Here is a 16,443-nt window from a genome sequence, read left to right on the forward strand (position 1 = left end):
GGGTTTCAGTCGCAACAAAACCATACAGCAATGCTTCACCATAGATGTATCGAAAATCGGTAAAAATGTCCAAAATGTACCAAACATATATTAATTTTATATAGATCTACCCGTGTTACTTAATTACAATTTGAGGTCTTGATTCTTTGGCAAAAAAAATTAAGATATTTAATGGGGACTCTAACATGCTAATAGCACGGACTTAGATAACAATAGTTATTATAGAGAAATGTATTCACATGTTGCTATTCGTTTCATTGAAAACACTCGCCTTAAACAAGCATCATTAACTTCACAAGATAATTTAGTCTGATGCCTGTATAGCCTTGTATATGCCATTAAGTTGCAATAATATTAGTGGCGATGTGTCTGTTGTGTGATTGATTGTCTTAATTAAATAAAACGCATTATTGATTAAGACTGGTAGAATAACGTTCTTTTCCCCGCGGTATTTGCAAGGAAATGTTGTCGTCATTTTGTTTCAAACGTCGAATCTCAGGATGACCTACAACTATGGTCACTATCAAACGTTTCAGGAACACAAGATAAGGCATTGTGATTACAAGCGGTCATCGGTAGGTCACTTTTATAAGACTTCTTGATGGTAGAACCCTTAAACAACAGGGAGTCCCGGACCTGCGAATTTGTTACAGCTATGGCATAAGTTACCGTTAATATATATATCCTTGGGTTCAGTGTTTCCGCGCACTTAAGAACCAACCGCGATTTCGTACTCATATCGGTAGAAAACTGTTGAAATTACGGATGACTGTCATAAACATGTAAACAATCTACTTTAATGGAAACAAAAAACTATCGACATAAAACTTTTTTTTTTAATCAGAACAAACAATTTTTAACAAATTTCTCCCGTCGGAAGTAGCCGTCATATGTTTCCGTGTGTCTATTTTGATTTAATGTTCAAAGAAAGATAACTCGAATACACTAAAAAGAAATTCTCTACAGTGACCTGCAAGAACAATCTTTGATCGTCAAATTAATTATCAAAACATTTTGTTTTAAATTACACATTTTTAATTGATTTTTCAAGATGTCAAATTGAACAAATTCATGTAATTTTATAAATTTATTCATTATATTTATTTAGTTATAACAGAGACGTAGAGATAATGTATTATATGTCTCTGGTTATAATATAGAATCTGTTATTATTATTTTTCTGTAGTCTTATATCGGTTTTGGTTGATGGTAAGGTATTTGTCATTTTGTTCAGTTTAAAATTGGTGAAAATAGGAAGTTTAATGGATTACAAGGTTTACGTTTCATTGAAAACACTGTTTATCGATATAAGAATGTCTCCTTGCATCGGCAAGGAGATGTGGCCTCATTTTGCATACGACATTTTCGTACGTTTATCAATCTACAAAAAAGACCGGTTAATGAATGAAATATATCACCGTTTTTACAGGTATGGGCTCATTTTGAGCAAGATAAAAAGTGCATTAAGCATAACTGCATATTTATGCGTATTTTTTAACGATAAATCAGTGATTAGTTCTTATGTTTTCCAGTAATTTTTGTGTCAGTTTACAGACGATGGCCAATCGTCTAAAATATCCTTGTGTTGTTTCCAGCAGGTCACGTAGTTACGAGATATAGCTTGATAAAATTTGCTGCGCGGAAATACATAACGCGCAGAAACTGATGACTAGACGATACTACATATTTCTCAGCTAATTAGGTCAAAAAATAGTTGTAACAAATTATCAGGTCCCTGTGATCTAAAGAACCGGGAAACAACCAAGTGCACGAGTCCGTCGTCTTGAAATCCATTCCGTCATCTTATAGCGTGATATATGCGTTTAAATTTCGCTCCATTTAAACACCATGTGATGACCTACTTCATTGACATAAGCAGATCCACATTGCCTGGCGTGTGACGTCAATACTTGATACCCCCTCTAGGCGAGCTCCTTTCGCCGAAACGTATAAAAGCTCGGCAGTGGCGGCGAAGTGTGGCTTTCTCAGCCCCCGACGGTCGAAGTGTATATCGTTCCTCGGAAATTCTGCCATCAAAATTTTACTTAGATGGCGACTCCTAACCCGGTGGTGAGTCTAGAACGCAATTAGATTGATGGTGTTTCGTAGAGGCATGTAGTTTATCTAAATTAGACGATTTTAATTTTCTCACGGCTACTGCGAGTGATGGTGAAAGGCTGATGAATGTGCTATACACAGACATGCAGTCTAGCATAGGCCTACACGGTAGGGTACCGACATATCACGGCCAAGACCCACATTCTGGCTTGTTTCTACACATGTTGAAAAGTCTCATACGTATTTCCAGCTGTATTATGACATTTACACTAAATTTAGGTTTATAAAATATGATATTTTTCTTGTGTAAACATCATGACAAAGCAATAATAACACCACACAAACAGTAATTGTTAACACTGCCATAATTACCCCAATTATAAGCTAAACATTGGTTATACTCAATGCAAGGATCACTGCCAGTATTAATGATATCGTGATGTTAGCCTTTTATTTTATTTTTGTATGATATTTAAAAAAAATAGAGAAAATACTAAATCTGCATTAATATTTTATCATAATAGAAAAACCCATTGGAGAATAGCAACAGGTGAATACATTTCTCTATAATAACTATTAGCATGTTAGAAATGTCAATATTTTTTCATTGATTATAGTGTATTGTCACTTTTCAAAATTACAGGATGTAAATTCACATTTGAGTATTTTTTGTCATTGGTGGTTATATCACCATTATTGGTTGACACTGTTCTTGCCATTTTTTTTTTAATTCTGATGTGCTTCTTTTATAAATATCATACAAAAATATACAGGAGACATCTAAAATATCCTAATATCCATATATATAAATCAATGAACTTAAGACTTAGTATCGTTTTAATTCTTTGTCCAAATACAAAATGTTGTTAACTCAAGACTTAGTATCATTTTAATTCTTTGTCCAAATACAAAATGTTGTTAATTTCCAATTGCCCCTACCTACCCTAATTTTTTGTGACATAATACATTAATTCTTATAAATACTGATCTTTGCTATAATTGTTACTTATAGTTATTTAATGGCCAATCATGATCAGCGTAAGTCATACAGAATTGCACAGTAGAAAATCTTGTAAACAGTGGAGGTGTTTTGAGTAAAGAGAGATACTAAAGTTAAAAATGAAGAAGATATAGAAAAATCTAAAGATGTAACTTCATATTGATAAATGCTACATAATTCATGTTGCTATAAAAGTGTCCTAATAAGCATCCAGTACACAAAGGCATGTACATATGTGGAGGTATTAGGCAGTAGCGAGTGCCATAGGACCAGAGTATTACCTGTAAAGTGGTTGATAGGGGCAGTTGCAGCAAAATGCTTGTATTGAATTTACAAATTGTATGTAAAAATGTTCATTTTTGTGTATCTTGTTTAAAGCACCATATGAGTGACTTATTCTGGTTATTAAATAAAGAAACAGTGCTATATTGAATGCTATTAAAGGCTAAACAAAAAAAACGTTTTTCTTTCCTGTTACATCCCTGAAAAAATTAGGGTAGGTAGGTAAAACATTTAATTTTTTAATTTAATTTTATAAGAATTGATATATTATGTCACAAAAAATTAAGGTTGGTAGTGCAACTGGAAATTAACATTTTGTATCTACCTACCCTATGATAGGCTGTTTACTGAGGATGATAGCAGAAACACAAATATCGTTGTTTTTTGCTTAAATTGATTTTTCTTTGTACTGCAAAAGAACACTCTTAAATGATAAATACTGGAAGAATCAAATCTGTTTATTGTTTCTAGCTGATTGGTCTGTACTTATATACTGTTTTTGCTGATGCAGATATAGGTGAACTGATTTGAACCATTCACTGAACAATTCATTGGATGTTCATGTAAGTTGTAATGTATAATCATACATGAACAGTGTAAATAATTATATTTATGGTTGATGTTCCAGGGCAGTGTATACAGATCCGTGGTAGATGATGTCATATCTAACGTACGGGAAGCTTTCCTTGATGAGGGAGTAGATGAACAAGTTCTACAGGAGCTGAAACAGGTAAATTAAACCTCAACTACCAGTGTGTAGGTTAACAGTCAAATGGTTTAACTATTGCTAATCCGTCTTTGCGTATTGCAGAGTTATCTTCTCTTGAGAGCAGGTATTGATTGTTACGTCATTGGTTTGTGAGAGTAACGTCATCAATTTTTGAGAAAACGACGTAATTTTCTCACACAAACCAATGACGTAACAATCAATACCTGCTCTCAAGAGAAGATAACTCTGCAATAGGCAAAGACGGAATAATGTTACTATTTAAAGAAAATGCAAACATTTTACCAAGACTATAAAATATGTTTATAATTAACTCACGAAATAATATAGTTCAAGGTTGTGTTTTTGTGTTGGTTAAAATTTCTTGATTTTGAGTATGAAAGTAAAAAAACTAATGCTGGGAGATAATGACTCCAGATGCAAGTTTGACCTGCTGTGTGTTGTTTTGTAGCTGTGGGAAAGTAAGCTCACTCAGACTCGCGCTCTGGATGCTGCACCAGAGCCACAGGAGCCGGTCTCCCTACCAGCCACCATCCAGTACGCCCAATTTACTCCCCAGCAGACTGCTATTGCCCAGCCTGCAGGTAACTTTGGCGAAACAATTTATTGAATGTAAAGTCTATTTTTGAGAATTCCAACTTTTGTGGAATCTAATTTTCGTGGTTTGTCGTTTAGGCTTGTACAATTATACAGACCAAAATCCCATTGGACAAGTTGGAACGATTAAACTGCTTGTTGATCGGGACAAATTTGTTTTTTGTTTAAGATTTTTTTATTTTCATTGATAACAATGTTCAGTTTGTTGCTCTGTGACTTTCTTCATTACTGGTATCATATTACATTAATTAACTGGGGTACTTAATTTAATTTATTACATAATTTGTAAATATCACATTCAATGTTACTGACAAGAACTTGATAAACTTATCTCGTTCAACTCTTTACTGCCTGCAAAAGTTTCAAGTCATTACAGATTTACATTTTTATTGCATTATGATTTCAATGAAAGAAAAAGGAGACTTGCAGTCAAACTGGTGTAATTATTTACAGTGAGACCTGCAGGGATGCCCCACACTGTCCCGGTACCTGTACAGATAGCTGCTGGCAGTCATGGACAGGAGATTGTAAGTATAACATGATATTTTGAAATATTAACATGTACTCTGTATAGAGATGGCAGTACGTTTTATGAGACTGTAACACCTCTTGGTCAGTTGACCACTCAATTGTGATGTCACTGTCATGATCCGATTGTGACAACACGATTGTGACAACACCTTCGTTGCTTTGCTGAGAACTTCACGGACTGAGGTTAGGAGGATGTTAAAGTACTGAGGTTAGGAGAGTGAAATAAATAAAATGTAACTACTTTATGAAAATATAAATAAAAGAAGTAAGAACTTTTCCTACTTATATTTATATTGTTCTTCCTTAATGTTATCAGCTTGTGACAGAAAAAAATATGTCGCATATCTTTAAGAATTTTCTTTTTATGAAACCTGAAAATGGACTGTGATGGATTATTTGACTTGTAATAAAAAAGGTCATTCTGGTACCATACAAGAATTGATTAAATCATTCCTTTTATCAAAAGGTAATTACATCTTCAAGGGACAGCTAGGGAATCAGCATTAAGCTTGGTTATGTTATGGTCAGCACAGCATTAAATAATGATATTTTGAAAAGTGTTAGACAGGTCATGATCATTAGCATATTTAGTTGTGGTGGTCTCCCCTTGACCACGTTTTTTCTCTACTTTACCACATTTTTCCAGATAAACAAAAAATTCCTGTTGATCAAAAATTCACCTGATCAATGTTTTTATAGAAAGGAACATTTATTGTGTGTAAACAATATTTAATTGTGCATTGCAGAGCGCATCAGCTGCCACAGCTGCCATGGCCTTGCCTACTGGTCTGTTTCACCAACAGCTACAAACATTGGCTGCTCAGGGCTTGACACTCCATCCCACAGGTAAGTCCTTGACACTCCACTACACAGGTAAAGTCTGAGGACAAGCCATCCCACTGATCAATTTGTGATGCCCTACCCTTCAGGTATATCCCAGGGATCCGTGATACCTTACCCTTCAGGTATATCCCAGGGATTCGTGATGCCCTACCCTTCAGGTATATCCCAGGGATTTGTGATACCTTACCCTCCAGGTATATCCCAGGGATCCGTGATGCCTTACCCTTCAGGTATATCCCAGGTATCACAGATCCCTGGGATATACCTGAAGGGTAAGGTATCACGGATCCCTGGGATATACCTGGTGGGTAAGGTATCACGGATCCCTGGGATATACCTTACCCTCCAGGTATATCCCAGGGATCCTTGATACCTTACCCTTCAGGTATATCCCAGGGATCCATGATGCCTTACCCTTCAGGTATATCCCAGGGATCTGTGATACCTTACCCTCCAGGTATATCCCAGGGATCCGTGATACCTTACCCTCCAGGTATATCCCAGGGATCCGTGATACCTTACCCTTCAGGTATATCCCAGGGATCCGTGATACTCTACCCTCCAGGTATATCCCAGGGATCCGTGATACCTTACCCTTCAGGTATATCACAGGGATCCGTGATGCCCTACCCTTCAGGTATATCACAGGGATCCGTGATACCTTACCCTTCAGGTATATCACAGGGATCCTCCACTCTGCAACCCAAAGATCTTTCATCTAATCCAAGGTACCTTCCTCTGACAGATTAATCCATAATCTATATTTTAGAACCCACCATCCAAGGACTGTTCTAGTCATTGTCTGACCAAGATCTAACTAGTCATCCCACAGGAAAGTTCTGAAACATTCATCCCACACCATTCAAATTGAACAGTCCTGGGACCCTGCTAACATAGGTGAATCTCTTGGACTGTTCATCACACATAGATCTAACAGTTCTGGTGCAATCCGTTGATGGACAGGGTCAGACCCTTGAACTTGCATATATTTCAGTGATTTTTCCACCTCAGAGGCAAAGTCATCAAGGCTCAACTATTTCAATGATTTTATCATGTAAGAGCAACTAAATAGCAACTATTATTGAAGCTATTCTGTTCAAACGTGTTGCATCTTAGTGATACTGCAGTAGAGAACTAGTAATTTTCACAAAAAGGAGAATTCCTTCTTTAGGTCTTCATTATAAACAAGGCCAGATTATGAAATACAATGTGGCACATAATGTTAAAATAGCAACAATGCACAAATCTGTATAAATTGTTCAAAAACTTGAAATATTTACTTTCATCCTTTTTTGCAGGTAATGGTCAGTTTATAATCCAGGCCATCAATCAGGGTCAGGCTGGTCAGATGACGACCCTTGCAGCAGCCCAACAGGTCGGAGGTCAACCCATCACCACCATCCCCACTGTTGTACAGACAACATCTCGTCCACAGGTACAGCTCATCAAATTATCCTTATATTTCAGTGTAACCAAAGCAAATCCATATCTACAGGCATTCAGCACATTACGCTTCAAAATGGTGAATTTCTGAATGAGTATGAGAAAACTTGCTGTAGTTGAACCCTTCAAAATTAGTAGATAATAATTTTAAAGTTTGAAGTCATTCTCAATGTAATCATGATGGTGTACTTTTGAAAGGTGTTCTTAATCCAAGCTTGTTTTTCTTCTTACAAAAGGTCTCTGCTCAGAAATACATGTTTTGGTCAATTAGTGGCATTTTCATTTGAACACAACATTTGAAGTCAATGTTTTAGTTAGAATTAAATTGCTTTCCGGGCTTTTCTGCAGACAAATTATTTCTTGCCTTCTGTTCCACAGAATCCTCAAAATATACTACAACTTGATGGCGCCAATGATACAAGTTCCTCGGAAGAAGACGAATTTGAAAATGATGATGATGAAGAAGAAAATGAAGATGAAAATAAAGATGAAGATAATGATGAACCTGGAGAAGAAGAGGTGACTACTAAAACATGAAGCTGGATCAGTCTGTTATACTGTGACATCATTGTTACATCATGAATTTGCAGCAACCAAGGAAGACTAGTAGCTCAAATAAATGACATTTTTTTTTTCTTTTTGACACATAATCAACAGCATGTTGAACTTATAAAGGGTTACCTATAATATTTACAAAGCTCTGAAGCTTGTTTCATGAAAACAATATGGAAACTTGTTTAAGATCCTTTATATCTTCCTTTTTAACTCATATTCCCATTCTGATCATAGTAAACACATGGCTTTCCAATTTTGATCATACACACATAGTATACACATGTTTTTTCTACAAGAATTGGGTAAATGTACCATTATTTTCATTGAAATTGGAAAGATATTCCCCTATTTTCCTTTATTTTTGAAGAAAACGCAGTTCTGCTAGGGGAAGCAGCCTTTATTTGGATGTAAAACTAGGAAAAACCCATCACCGACATTTTATGAGAAGAAAAAGGGGAATTAAAATTTGTTTAAAAGCTAGGATACATTTAATAAAGTTGAAAAGGAAGAGCATTTTGCTGTATTAATAACAATTTTTGATGAATACTTTCCTTCTGTTGCATCGGGGGAGGGGGGGATACTTTTTTCTTGCATACTAGACCGAGTGCTGGAAAATTTTATCTGACCCACGGGTCTGGATAGCTTACATGCACAGACTGGCAGGGGAATTATAATGACATTTCTGTGTCTCGCTATTGTTTGTGACGTCATTTAATGATGTTTTGGGGTCAGTCAGGGTCATTGACGTCACTAACAATTGACATCAGGGCTTTATATGCAATTGAGAAATGTGCAGACATTTTACAACTTTACTAGAAGAGCAGCTGTTTTTACAGGTTTTATGTAAAAAGCAAATAATAGATTCCATCCCTGATGTGAGGTATGGATAAGGTAATACAAACCCTAGGGACAAAATATTGAGCAAAAGACCCTCAGCAGAAGCCTCGGGTCTCCTGCTCAATATCTTATTCCTTGGGTTTGAATTATCTTATCCTTACCTCACATCAGTGATGGATTCTTAAATCTATTAGTATACCAGGACATTTTCACTGCAGGGAAGTTTTTGCCACATAAGACCTATTTATCATTACAGCTAACAATTGGGAACACTATGATATGCATATAGTAATGAAATGTGAAGGGCAAATTTGGTATTGGACAAAAATGGATTTTAGCGTGGAAGGGTGAAAATTTCCTGGTAAACAGTATTAGGAAGGAGTGGGTGGAAATTTGTATATTTTGGCGTCTGTATGGGCCTTCTATAATATATATTGTGCTGATATTTAATCACCTTGCTATTATCTAGTTCTTCTATATAATGGAGATTGATACAACTCTTCTTTCTTTATCACAGGAACCGCTAAACTCGGAAGATGATGTCAGTGATGAGGATCCCATAGAACTATTTGATACAGAGAATGTTGTGGTGTGTCAGTATGACAAGGTCAGTAACTCATGTTGTCTCTATACGTCATACACCCACAGAAATGTCCTGTGGCACTCATGTCACCAACTCTGTAAAATAGCACGCAGTAGAAAGTTGTCCAAGTAAAACTTCAGTCTCTTCTAATGAGTATGTTAACAATCCTATACATGTATCAACATTGGGAGTTAAAAAATGAAACATGATTTTGAAAAATAAGCCTTTTTTAGTGTTCATTCGTTGAAAGAGGACTTGTATTGAAATTTGAAACTGAAATGATTGATTATAAAGTAAAGAAACTCTAAACCCATTAGGGCTGTAACGAAACACCGCGGTGCACCGAAAACCGTGCTATTTTGCTTCGGTTTGGTGTACGATATGTTTTTTCTGTGTTTCTGTTCGGTTTTTAGTATTACCTGACTTTCGGAATTTAACCATACATGTGTACCGTGAAATTTGATTGGCTATTATGATAAAAGCTGTACAATAGTTGTTGGTGTTACAAAACTTTGCATAAACAAACATGCAACATGGCGGAGCTTCAATTAAAAAAACCTCCCGCTCCCTTTCACTCGCCTTTTTGGCAGCATTTTGGATTCCGGCTAAATGTCCCCGATGGAAAATCACTATCCACTGCCGCATATGTTTTGTAGATGTAAGTTACAAGTCGGGGAACACATCCAAACATGGCGAGACATTTGAAGAGGAAGCATAACATTTCTTCATCCTGTATTGTATCAAAATGTATCGTATCCTGGGTAGATATCGTGATACGTATCGTATCATGGCATAGGTGTATCGTTACAGCCCTAAAAACCATACCTAATCGGTGAATCTTACCAATCTTTATATTCTTGTGTTGATGCTCAGCATGATTTGATTGATCTGGGTTCCACTTTGTTCTTTAAATGTGACAACTTTGTTTTACAGATCAATAGAAACAAAAACAAATGGAAATTTCATCTCAAAGATGGCATTATGAATCTCAATGGTAAAGACTATGTGTTCCAAAAGGCAACCGGAGATGCTGAGTGGTGATCTGTGAATCTCGTTAGAGGACTTGAGCAGCGCCAGACTTTCACGTCCTCGTTGTACACTGCCTCCCGCCCGGGGTGGTTATAACTCCCACGGAGCTGTGCTCGCATGTGGTGACTGCACAGTGAACGTTTGGGGGATGCTGAGAAGGAGGTGACTAACACAGAGTGGTGAAGGCCATTTGAAAGGTGCTATATGGGGATGGAGGGATGTCTTGTCATACTGCTGCAATACAGCTGTGTGTGTGTGACAAAAAGGCTCTTGAAACAGATTTAGTTTTAACACCCTAAGGTACTGGTGACAGTTTTGTCAACGATGAATTATTTACGGTTGTGTTAAACACAACTCAACTCCTGAGTTTTTCAAGAAATGGATGCTTTTAATGTTCATTTCAGCAACTTAGAAGTTGTTTTGGTGAATTATCTGTTCAACACCACAGATTATATGCATGTGCTTTTCTTCTGATTTTAGAGGGAAAAGCTGAACTTGGTCAATAATGTTTGAAGATTTTTTATAATATGTAGTCCTAGTGTTTTGTGATATTTATTGATTGTTTCTTTTTTTTTAAATAGATACATGTTTCAACCAAACTTCACATACATTTCCATGTTACACTTTCTCATTTTTCCATGCATAAACTTTTACAAAGACTTTCACAAATTGCTAAAATAAAATGTTTTTTTAGTCAAGCAATTTTCAGACACGTCAAATTAATCTCTGTAGTTTCATTTCAAACTAGCGTTGCTTAAATGTTCATTTAAGCATGTTGCTAATAATTCAACGGAGTTAACATTTAAAATTCATAAAATTGAAAGCATTCTGCATTATTAAACAATTAACTGTAATTATTTCCCTCGAGATTGATTTTGATTGAGTTGTTTTATAACTACTGGGAACCCGTTTGAAGGTTTAAAACCAATTGCTTTTGTTCCCCCCCTACCCCCAATTTTTTTTCTTCTGGTATTTCTGTACTAAATAGTTGATTTTGAGGTTGACATTTGGTATTGATATAGTGTATTAACTCTTTCATTACCACTGAACTGTCTTTTAGTGTCAGCAGTTTCCTGGTATTCACACTGAAATGGATATCTGGTACAGAAAGACTTAAGTAGCAGATATGTAGTATTGATCCTACAATATAACTTTTTTTTTTCCTCAACATTTTGAACTCTGTAGATGGTGTAGCTAGATGTACAAGTTTATTAGCTCACCTGGCACGAAGTGCCAAGTGAGCTTATGCCGTGGCGCGGCGTCCGTCGTCAATATTTTACTTTAAACGACTTCTTCTTAATAACCAAAAGGCCTAGGGTGTCAATATTTGGCCAGAAGCAAACTTGGATGAAGGGCTACAAAGTTCAAATAAATGACCTTCACCTATTTTCAAGGTCACAGTGGTCAAATATGTCAAAAACTTTAATCATCTTCTTCTCAATAACCAAAATGCCAAGGGAGATGATATCTGGCCAGTAGCATGCTTGGGTGAAAGGCTACCAAGTTTGTTCAAATGAATGACCTTCAATTATATTCAAGGTCACAGGGGTCAATTGTATTAAAAAACCTTTAAACAACTTCTTCTGAATAACCAAAATGCTCAGGGTGATGATATTTAGCCAGTAGCATGCTGAGGTGAAGTGCTACAAAGTTTGTTCAAATGAATGACCTTCATCCATATTCAAGGTCATAGGGGTCAAATATGTTAAAAACTTTTAAACAACTTTTCTCAATAACCAAAATGCCCTGGGTGATGATATTTTGCCAGTAGCAAGCTGAGATGAAGGGCTACAAAGTTTGTTCAAATAAATGACCTTCACCCATATTCAAGGTCACAGGGGTCAAATATGTTTAAAAACCTTAAACAACCTCTTCTGAATAACCAAAATGCCCAGGGTAATGATATTTGGCCAGTAGCATGCTGAGATAAAGGGCTACAAAGTTTGTTCAAACGAATGACCTTTATCCATGTTCAAGGTCACAGGGGTCAAATATGTTTAAAACTTTAAACAACTTCTTCTGAATAACCAAAATGTCCAGGGTTATGATATTTGGCCAGTAGCATGCTGAGATAAAGGGCTACCGAGTTTGTTCAAATAAATGACCTTCATCTATATTCAAGGTCACTGGTGTCAGATGTCTTTAAAATCTTCAAACAACTTCTTCTCAATAACCAAATGGCCCAGGGTACTGATATTGGGCCTGTAGCATGCTGGGATGAAGGGCTACCAAGTTTTTCAAATAAATGACCTTGACAAACTTTCAAGGTCACAGGGGTCCAATGTCAAAAAATCTTCAAACGACTTCTTCTCAATAACCAAAAGGGCCAGGGTACTGAAATTCAGCCTGTAGCATACTGGGATGGGGGATTACCAAGATAGTTCAAATGAATGACCTTGACCAACTTTCAAAGGTCAAAGGGGTCAAATGTCATAAAATCTTCAAACAACTTCTTCTCAATAACCAAATGGCCCAGGGTACTGATATTGGGCCTTTAGCATGCTGGGATGAAGGGCTACCAAGTTTGTTTAAATGAATGACATTGACCCACTTTCAAGGTCACTGGGGTCAGATGTCTTAAAATCTTCAAACAACTTCTTCTCAATAACCAAAAGGCCAAGGGTACTGATATTGGGCCTGTAGCATGCGGGGATGAAGGACTATCAAGTTTGTGCAACTGAATGACCTTGACCAACTTTCAAGGTCACAGGGGTCAAATGTCGTAAAATCTTCAAGCGACTTCTTTTCAATAAGCAAAAGGGCCAGGGTACTGAAATTGGGCCTGTAGCATGCTGGGATGAAGGACTATCAAGTTTGTGCAACTGAATGACCTTGACCAACTTTCAAGGTCACAGGGGTCAAATGTCGTAAAATCTTCAAGCGACTTCTTTTCAATAAGCAAAAGGGCCAGTGTACTGAAATTCGGCCTGTAGCATGCTGGGATGAAGGATTACCATGTTAGTTCAAATGAATGACCTTGATCCACTTTCAACCTAATGTCCTTGTTCGACAATCAAGGTCAGAGGCGTCATATGTTTAAATCTTTTAATAGGTTCTTATGAAATCTTAAGATTACAAGTGTTAGATTAATAACAGGTGAGCGATGCAGGCCCATTGGGCCTCTTGTCTGGTGTAGCTACATGTATAAGTTTATCTGGTCAGTCTGTATTACAAGAACCCCCGATTAGTACTACTTCTCTTCAGCATTAGATTTTACATTTTTGATATGATATCAATGTACATGTATGTATATGTGGATACGTTTTATTTTAATTGAAGCTTTTTCTTGATTGGCTACTTCTGTCCTTGTTGTGTGGGCTCAATAGCAATATTTTACCAGAAAAACAACAAATTTATTCGTTTCAGCTTGATTCAAATTACAAATTATTTGAGGTACATGTATCACACCATTGGAGCCAATTACTTGTTTCTTGGTGGCATTTGCTTTAACTTCGAAAACAGAAAACTTTTGATCAGTTTGTATACTTCTTATTGGGACATTATCAAAGAAGTAACGAGAGAATTCCAACAGGATTGAGGACTTAAGGAGCTGACGTTGAAATGTTTTAAAGTGCTACACTCCCTGTACATGTGTGTATTGTACACATAGTTTGTAGAATATTTGTCCACTTTGAATTATCTTAGAAAAGATTTAATGGATCACTTTAACTTGACTCATTTTATTTAAAACTGGTAACATCTTCTAAATGGTACTGACCAACTTCAACAATTTGAAGATTTGAAGATCTTAACTCCTATTAGAACCTACATTGTACTTTTCAGTTGGTACTTGTAGGATTTGAGTGATGACAATCTGATTCTAGACTAATAGTATCTGAGAGTTTGGTGCATGGTATTGTTTTCTGTTTGTTTGTGCCTGACGTCCTAACTATTAACAGCTATGGTCATCTAAGGACTTCCCAGGGTTTGGTGGTGACAGAAAATCTAAGTAGCTGGGGGGAAAACGACCAACCTGAGGCCAGTACTAGTGACTGCCCAATGAAGGCCTCAAAGCTGTGACCCAGTGGTGGAGGATTAGTGATCGTAGACAGTCAGACACCTTAACCACTCGGCTACCGCGGCTCACGTTATAGGTGATGGTGATTATACATATCAATGAAGTGTTGTGGGTAGCAGCAACTTAAGTTCTCATATTTGAAGTACATATACCAGTAAGTTAAATTGTTTGTTATTGAATCACCGTGTTGAGGTGATCTTAGGGCACAGGCATCTCCATCCAATACAAAGGGAAACTTTTTACAATATGTCAGTTTCGAGAATTGTAAATGCTTTTCAAGTTTCCATAGTTACAAGATACCAGTACTAGAATAACAGCAGATATTAGGAAATATTCATTTTTGAACACATGGACGATGCTAACTGGGTAAAAAAAATGAAAATACATGTACTAAAATGTGATCAAATATATCTTATCTTAAATACAGGGGAGGACAAATTTATGTTTTTTCTATAAACATTATTAAGAAATGAACCTCGTAGTTAATCTATCATTATTACACTATGCTTAATCATGTCTGACTGTCAGATCAAAGGGAGTCAGTCTGTAGCACTTGTATGGTTGTTTGATTATAGAGGATAACAAGAACATAATCGTGAGTTTATTGACTTGTTTGTGTCTATGTAAAGGCTGGTACTGGCTTCTGTTTTGTGTTGTGCCTTGTGACATGTAGCACATTATCTGAATAGCGTCATGTGAATAATTTGTTGATCAATCATGTTTCATTGCCAAATTAGGCACAAAGTGTATATGGCTCGCCGATGCCATCTTTCAGAAACACCCTTGAACTAGTCACCACTGTAACATGTTCAGCTACTGAATACAGACGAATAACAAAACAATGAAATTTGTATATATCCTTATTTTTGCACTTTGAAATCCACGATGCATCCATGACTTTACTATGCACTGTGTTTCTAAATCTTCATGCAGACATTCTTATTCTCAATACTGAATTTAGTGTGATTGCATTAGTGAATAGATCAATATTTTTGCAAGCGAATGATTAGATATTCACATTTCACTTACATATCAGCATATCTATGTAAACAGAATTAATATCTTCCTTTAGCGTTCAACCAATCTGGTACATGTCGGATTCTACTTGGTTAAATTGAGTCTGTAGTACTACACATTAGAACCTATTTTTGGTAAATCACACAATAGAAAATACTCTGTGCAAAAATGTGAAGTAAATTTTTTTAACAATTATTTATGTTCAGCTGTGAAACCACTGTTTGATAATGATTTGTTGTCAGCTTTTAAACATTTGAAGTTGCACAAACATGTATGCCACTTCTATAGTTCTATTAACAGGTAGTAATGCCACGGCTTTATCAATGGAAGTGAAGTTTTTAAACGTACAGTGATGCTACCATTCGTCACCATTTGTGGGGTAACACCTTCAGTAAGGTATAGAGCGCTAATTAACAAGGACCTATTTATGAAACAAATTATTTCAACTTATGATATTAATCACTCTTGCTGGCCTGGATGTTAGTACGAGGGGGTCTTAATGAGGGAGGAAACCGGAGTACCTGGTGGTCTGGCCGGATGTTAGCGCCGTGGGGTCTTAATGAGGGAGGAAACCGGAGTACCTGGTGGTCTGGCAGGTGATCACCTTAAACCTTTTCAATTCCGATCAGGGAATCGAACCCCGGCCGCCTGGGTAAAAGGCAAGTGCACTGTGCCAACCGACCACCCCCCAATTTGGAAATTACAAGGATAAAAACATGGATCACAAATGGGGGTAGATGGGGAAACAGTGACAGATTTTACAGATCCTAACATCCTCAATACTTCAAATGACTTGTATAGAGGCAAACGTATAGGAGGATAGTCCATTGAAAGAGTTGGGAAAGCAGTAGTGGGCTTATTTCTGATTTTAATCCTTTATATGGGTAGAACTTTCTGTGATCCATATCTAAAAAATTTGTATA

At 36.5% G+C, this 16,443-nt stretch overlaps 1 protein-coding gene across 1 annotated transcript; it reads left to right on the forward strand.

Annotated features, from left to right (window-relative positions):
* The first annotated feature begins 1,940 nt into the window (after positions 1-1,940).
* On the forward strand, positions 1,941-11,766 carry LOC110446835 (transcription initiation factor IIA subunit 1-like). Its single transcript, XM_021492154.1, has 9 exons — positions 1,941-2,070; positions 3,969-4,070; positions 4,519-4,651; positions 5,118-5,191; positions 5,942-6,041; positions 7,337-7,473; positions 7,860-8,000; positions 9,391-9,480; positions 10,390-11,766. The coding sequence occupies exons 1-9, from the start codon at positions 2,050-2,052 to the stop codon at positions 10,495-10,497; spliced, it is 906 nt and encodes a 301-aa protein (XP_021347829.1). The 5' UTR covers positions 1,941-2,049; the 3' UTR covers positions 10,498-11,766.
* Positions 11,767-16,443: the final 4,677 nt, after the last annotated feature.

The sequence above is a fragment of the Mizuhopecten yessoensis genome, unplaced genomic scaffold (assembly GCF_002113885.1).
Source record: "Mizuhopecten yessoensis strain PY_sf001 unplaced genomic scaffold, ASM211388v2 scaffold3015, whole genome shotgun sequence".
NCBI classification, from domain to species: Eukaryota; Metazoa; Mollusca; class Bivalvia; order Pectinida; family Pectinidae; genus Mizuhopecten; species Mizuhopecten yessoensis.